The 7318-nt window shown below is 38.6% G+C and overlaps 1 protein-coding gene across 2 annotated transcripts; it reads right to left on the reverse strand.

The window, feature by feature from the left end:
• Positions 1 to 4950: 4950 nt before the first annotated feature.
• Positions 4951 to 6545, reverse strand: LOC112911305 (olfactory receptor 6C4-like). 2 transcript variants are annotated; one of them, XM_072765080.1, is made up of 2 exons: positions 5626 to 6542; positions 4951 to 4993 (listed from the first exon to the last, which is right to left on the reverse strand). In XM_072765080.1, exons 1-2 carry the CDS (start codon positions 6540 to 6542, stop codon positions 4951 to 4953), a joined length of 960 nt encoding a protein of 319 aa, XP_072621181.1. The 2 variants fall into 2 exon arrangements, with proteins under 2 accessions (XP_072621181.1, XP_025843562.2); XM_025987777.2 differs by lacking the exon at positions 4951 to 4993 and having other exon boundaries at positions 5598 to 6545.
• Between the last annotated feature and the right edge of the window lie 773 nt (positions 6546 to 7318).

A 7318-nucleotide genomic window follows, 5' to 3' on the forward strand; every position in this document is an offset into this window, starting at 1 on the left:
CAGGTATATACAGGTATCAAATCTCAAGTTATAAACTTTATTGGATGCATTTTATTTTGCACAAATTGTAACTCCATAAAATTGTGAAAATAATTAAACAAGGGAAAATAAAACAACAGCAACAAAACCTGCAACCCAGCCTGAACTTAACTCAGATTCTAATTGAATTAAGAGACTCAGTTATTATTCCCTCTTATTAAACTCCTGGATGTCCTAGGCTTCCTCCATCCCGACTAACTTTTTTTTCCCCCTATCTTCTGCAGATTTTCAAGTACTTCAACATAATGTTCCTGGATTTTTGATTGGTTGGTTGGTTGATTGATTTACTTTTGTGTTTTAATTTAATCAGTGATTAACAGAATTTTGTCTGTTTGAAAAGCAGTCACCTCTGTCAATAGTGTTCAGCTACGTATCATTATGTGATCTGTCTTCTGAAATTGAGCAGCCACCAAAATCTGGATAATGTTTTGGATAACTACGATTGATGTACTGATGATGTGGAAAACAAATAATCAAGTGAACTAATGAGTCAGTTACCTGTCAATCTAAATAACTAACACAGTATCTAACTTACTCGCCTGTTAACATCAGCCATGTGTCAGGTACTTAGGTGTTTTTTTCTGATGAAATTGTGGCAGGTGTATATGCACTAACAAGTTTTACATTTTCAATCATCTTTCCCCATGGCTTCCCAGGGCTACTTAATAGAATCTGCATCTAATGGGTGAGTAAAGAATTCAAGAGTACAAATTTAACTATATGCTTTAATAAAAGTTTGTTAATATATGTAGGATTCAATTTTCTTCATCTGTACATTGAAAGGATTAAAGCAGAAACATTTATAGCTTCTTTAATTCATTATTTGGCTTCTTTAAATATGAACAAGCAATGTTCAGAAAATATCACCTTGTGATGGACATTCTGCCTGAGGAGATCAGATTACAAAAATGTAAAGTTTAGCATGAAATTTAGAAAGAATATGATTTAAGCTTACAAGATTATTAACACCATAGATACTGTTAATATAGTTTTGTTTCATACACTTGTTAAAGAGAACCAGAACAATAATTAGGCACATCACTAAATTGTAAGAATTTGCCATAATGATATGTCACTAATTAACCTAAATTTGAATAATCCCTTTACCTCTTTTCTGGATTCACTCAGAGTTTAATGTGTGTATAAATCATTATTAACCAATTTCCTGTCAGTTTGAAAACAAACAGGTATAATTCTCAATGGGGAAGCACTGGGAGCCTTTCCCCTAAGATCAGGAACAAGACAGGGATGTCCACTCTCACCACTGCTATTCAACATAGTATTGGAAGTCCTTGCCTCAGCAATCAGACAACAAAAAGACATTAAAGGCATTCAAATTGGCAAAGAAGAAGTCAAACTCTCCCTCTTCGCCGATGACATGATACTCTACATAGAAAACCCAAAAGCCTCCACCCCAAGATTGCTAGAACTCATACAGCAATTTGGCAGTGTGGCAGGATACAAAATCAATGCCCAGAAGTCAGTGGCATTTCTATACACTAACAATGAGACTGAAGAAAGAGAAATGAAGGAGTCAATCCCATTTACAATTGCACCCAAAAGCATAAGATACCTAGGAATAAACCTAACCAAACAGGTAACGGATCTATCCCCGAAAAACTATAGAATACTTCTGAAAGAAATTGAGAAAGACACAAAGAGTGGAAAAATATTCCATGCTCATGGGTTGGCAGAATTAATATTGTGAAAATGTCAATGTTACCAAGGGCAATTTTCACGTTTAATGCAATCCCTATCAAAAGACCATGGACTTTCTTCAGAGAGTTAGAACAAATTATTTTAAGATTTGTGTGGAATCAGAAAAGAGCCCGAATAGCCAGGGGAATTTTAAAAAAGAAAACCATAGCTGGGGCCTCACAATGCCAGATTTCAGGTTGTACTACAAAGCTGTGGTCATCAAGACAGTGTGGTACTGGCACAAAAACAGACACATAGATCAATGGAACAGAATAGAGAACCCAGAAGTGGACCCTCAACTTTATGGTCAACTAATATTTGATAAAGGAGGAAAGACTATCCATTGGAAGAAAGACAGTCTTTTCAATAGGTGGTGCTGGGAAAATTGGACATCCACATGCAGAAGAATGAAACTAGACCATTCTCTTGCACCAGACACAAAGATAAACTCAAAATGGATGAAAGATCTAAATGTGAGACAAGAGTCCATCAAAATCCTAGAGGAGAACACAGGCAACACTCTTTTTAAACTCGGCCACAGTAACTTCTTACAAGATACATCCACGAAGGCAAAAGAAACAAAAGAAAAAATGAACTATTGGGACTTCATCAAGATAAGAAGCTTCTGCACAGGGAAGGAAACAGTCAACAAAACTCAAAGACAACCTACAGAATGGGAGAAGATATTTGCAAATGACATATCAGATAAAGGGCTAGTATCTAAGATCTATAAAGACTTATTAAACTCAACACCAAAGAAACAAACAATCCAATCATGAAATGGGCAAAAGACATGAAGAGAAATCTCACAGAGGAAGACATGGACATGGCCAACATGCACATGAGAAAATGCTCCGCATCACTTGCCATCAGGGAAATACAAATCAAAACCACAATGAGATCCCACTTCACACCAGTGAGAATGGGGAAAACTAACAAGGCAGGAAACCACAAATGTTGGAGAGGATGTGGAGAAAGGGGAACTCTCTTGCACTGTTGGTGGGAATGTGAACTGGTGCAGCCACTCTGGAAAACTGTGTGGAGGTTCCTCAAAGAGGTAAAAATAGACCTGCCCTATGACCCAGCAATTGCACTGTTGGGGATTTACCCCAAAGATTCAGATGCAATGAAACGCCGGGACACTTGCACCCTGATGTTTCTAGCAGCAATGTCCACAATAGCCAAACCGTGGAAGGAGCCTCGGCGTCCATTGAAAGATGAATGGATAAAGAAGATGTGGTTTATGTATACAATGGAATATTCCTCAGCCATTAGAAATGACAAATACCCACCATTTGCTTCACCATGGATGGAACTGGAGGGGATTATGCTGAGTGAAATGAGTCAATCGGAGAAGGACAAAAATTATATTCTCATTCATTTGGGGAATATAAATAATAGTGAAAGGGAATAGAAGGGAAGGGAGAAGAAATGGGTAGGAAATATCGGAAAGGGAGACAGAACATAAAGACTCCTAACTCTGGGAAACGAACTAGGGGTGGTGGAAGGGGAGGAGGGCGGGCGGTGAGGGTGAATGGGTGACGGGCACTGAGGGGGGCACTTGACGGGATGAGTACTGGGTGTTATTCTGTATGTTGGCAAATTGGACACCAATAAAAAATAAATTTATTATTAAAAAAAAGAAAACAAACATGTATTGATTTTCCCTTCTTCAGAACTTTCTTTATCTCGAATATTTAATAGACTAAATTCTCAGTAAGTGAAACACTAAATTTAAATCTGAATAATATAGTTCGAAAATAACCAACTTTCTATTAACTCACTAATATATTATTTGAGCTATTATTAACAAACCAAAGTAGATTTCTTCTGGGTGTATATTTGATTATTTAGTTATCAACTACAGCAATTGAACACCATATGGCAGTGAGTAAGATAAGCAAAACTCAGTAGTAATAAGTAAACTATTGGAAGTCATATTCTCAATCTGCCTTTCTCCCAAATCTTTTCCTTAAAAGTGAAGTAAGATAAGGAAAAGTAGCATGAAAATGTTTGAGGATATGTGGAATCAGAAAAGACCCCGAATAGCGAGGGGAATTTTAAAAAAGAAAACCATAGCTGGGGGCATCACAATGCCAGATTTCAGGTTGTACTACAAAGCTGTGGTCATCAAGACAGTGTGGTACTGGCACAAAAACAGACACATAGATCAATGGAACAGAATAGAGAACCCAGAAGTGGACCCTGAAATGTATGGTCATCTAATATTCGATAAAGGAGGAAAGACTATCCACTGGAAGAAAGACAGTCTCTTCAATAAATGGTGCTGGGAAAATTGGACATCCACATGCAGAAGAATGAAACTGGACCACTCTCTTTCACCATACACAAAGATAAACTCAAAATGGATGAAAGATCTAAATGTGAGACAGGAGTCCATCAAAATCATTGAAGAGAACACAGGCAACACCCTTATTGAACTTGGCCACAGTAACTTCTTGCAAGATACATCCACAAAGGCAAAAGAAACAAAAGCAAAAATGAACTATTGGGACTTCATCAAGATAAGAAGTTTTTGCACAGGGAAGGAAACAGTCAACAAAACTCAAAGACAACCTACAGAATGGGAGAAGATATTTGCAAACGACATATCAGATAAAGGGCTAGTTTCCAAAATCTATAAAGAACTTATTAAACTCAACACCAAAGAAACAAACAATCCAATCATGAAATGGGCAAAAGACATGAAGAGAAATCTCACAGAGGAAGACATGGACATGGCCAACATGCACATGAGAAAATGCTCTGCATCACTTGCCATCAGGGAAATACAAATCAAAATCACAATGAGATACCACCTCACACCAGTGAGAATGGGGAAAATTAACAAGGCAGGAAACAACAAATGTTGGAGAGGATGCGGAGAAAAGGGGAACCCTCTTGCACTGTTGGTGGGAATGTGAACTGGTGCAGCCACTCTGGAAAACTGTGTGAAGGTTCCTCAAAGAGTTAAAAATAGACCTGCCCTACGACCCAGCAATTGCACTGTTGGGGATTTACCCCAAAGATTCAGATGCAATGAAACGTCGGGACACCTGCACCCCGATGTTTCTAGCAGCAATATCCACAGTAGCCACACTGTGGAAGGAGCCTCGGTGTCCATCGAAAGATGAATGGATAAAGAAGATGTGGTTTATGTATACAATGGAATATTACTCAGCCATTAGAAACGACAAATACCCACCATTTGCTTCAACGTGGATGGAACTGGAGGGTATTATGCTGAGTGAAATAAGTCAATCGGAGAAGGACAAGCAGTGTATGTTCTCATTCATTTGGGGAATATAAATAATAGTGAAAGGGAATATAAAGGAAGGGAAAAGAAATGTTGGGAAATATCAGGAAGGGAGACAGAACATAAAGACTCCTACCTCTGGGAAACGGACTGGGGGTGGTGGAAGGGGAGGAGGGCGGGTGTTGGAGGGGAATGGGTGACGGGCACTGAGGCGGACACTTGACGGGATGAGCACTGGGTGTTTTTCTGTATGTTGGTAAATTGAACACCAATAAAAATTAATTTTTAAAAAAAGAATATGTTTGAGGATACACACAGATATACACACAGGTCTGTAAATTTTTAATAAATAAAGTGATGGCAAAAAAAAAGAAGTAACGTGATGGCAAAAAAAAAAAGAAATAAAGTGATGGCAAAAATAAAAAAAGAAAAGAAAAGAAATAAAGTGATGGCAAAATAGGCTTCATTAAATAAGTAGCTTTACTGTTTTGGTGTCCAGTTAGGAATATTGATGATAGATAATAGCAAACACTTCAATGTTATAATAATGTACATCTATAGTTTTCCAAACATTTATTTATTATCTTTTTTATTATTATGTACCTCACTTTCGTTTTCCTGAAAACATTGTTATCTTGCTGACCATGTCTTTGAAGGCTATTTTCACCTGCTTGTTCCTTAGGGTATAGATGAAAGGGTTCAACAGAGGGGCAACTGAGGTATTTAAAACAGCCACTCTCTTATTAAACGTTTCTGCATCCTTAACAGAAGGATTTATGTACATAAAGATACAACTTCCATAAGAAAGTGAGACCACAATCATGTGAGAGGAGCATGTAGAAAAGGCTTTTTTTCTTTGTTGAACAGAGGGGATTCTCAGAATTGTCCTGATGATGTACGTGTAGGAAAGAGTCACCGGCACCAAGGTCAAGATGAGGGTAACTGCTGCAAAGATAAACTCCATCACTTCTATGAACTGTGTGTCTGAGCAGGACAGATGCAGCAGAACAGTATAGTCACAGCAATAATGGTTGATGACATTGGAGGCACAGAAAGGCAGCTGGAGAGTCATTGCATGTGGCACAACGACAACCAAAAAACCAGAGAACCAGGAACACAGAACAAGCTGAAAGCAGAGTTTCCTGCTCATTACAGTCGTATAGTGCAGGGGTTTACAAATGGCAACATAGCGGTCGTAGGACATGGCAGCCAAAAGATAAAATTCAGTTGCCCCCAGAAGGATGGCAAAAAAATACTGAGTGAAACAACCAGCAAAGGAGATAGTCTTGTCTCCAGTTGCGATGTTGACTAGCATTTTGGGAACAAAGACAGAAGTAAAAGATATTTCCAAAACAGAAAAATTCCGGAGAAAGAAATACATAGGAGTCTGGAGGCGATAATCCAACAGGGTCAGAATGATGATGGTCAAGTTTCCCATGATGCTCAAGACGTAAGTTAGCAGCAGAAAAGGGAAAAGCACAGCTTGAAGCTCAGCGTCATTCGTCAGTCCAAGAAGAATGAATTCTATCACCGACGTCTGGTTTCCCATCATTAACTTCAGACAAAGAAGACAGAAAATGATAAAAACATGAAGCGATCAACATATTTTCTTATTTTTCTAAATTCAATTAGCCAAGACATAGTACATACTCCGTTGCTGATGTAGTATTCAATAACCCATCAGTTGTGTATGACACCCAGTGCTCATCCCAACATGTGCCCTCCTTAATGCCCGTCACCCAGGTACCCTATTCCCCCCACCCTTCCTCCCTCCAGCAATGCTGTTTGCTTCCCATAGTTAAGAGTCTCATGGTTTTCCTCCCTCTTTGGTGACTTCCCATTCAGTTTTCCCTCCCTTACTCCGTGGTCCTCTGTGCTATTTCTTATATTCCACCTATAAGGGATACCACATGGTGTCTGTCTCTGATTGACTTATTCTGTTCAGCATAATACCCTCTAGTTCCATCTGCATTTTCTTATTTTACTTTATAATTATCAGAGGTCTTGCTTCTTAAGAACATTTTCAATTATTCTCACCATTTTTTTCATTCATTTATGTTTTCCTTCTTAATCTTTGTATTTTGATTTTTCTTTAAGTTATTGGATGTTTTTGGGACGCCTGGGTGGCTCAGCGGTTGAGCGTGTGCCTTGGGCCCAGGGCGTGACCCCGAGTCCCGCATTGGGCTCCCCACGTGGAGTCTGCTTCTCCCTCTGCCTGTGTCTCTGCCTCTCTCTCTGTCTCTCATGAATAAATAAAATCTTTTTTAAAAAAAAGCATTGGATGCTGTCATATGTATGTAGACAAACCTAAAACAACTTTAGAGA

The sequence above is a fragment of the Vulpes vulpes genome, chromosome 8 (assembly GCF_048418805.1).
Source record: "Vulpes vulpes isolate BD-2025 chromosome 8, VulVul3, whole genome shotgun sequence".
Taxonomy (NCBI): Eukaryota; Metazoa; Chordata; class Mammalia; order Carnivora; family Canidae; genus Vulpes; species Vulpes vulpes.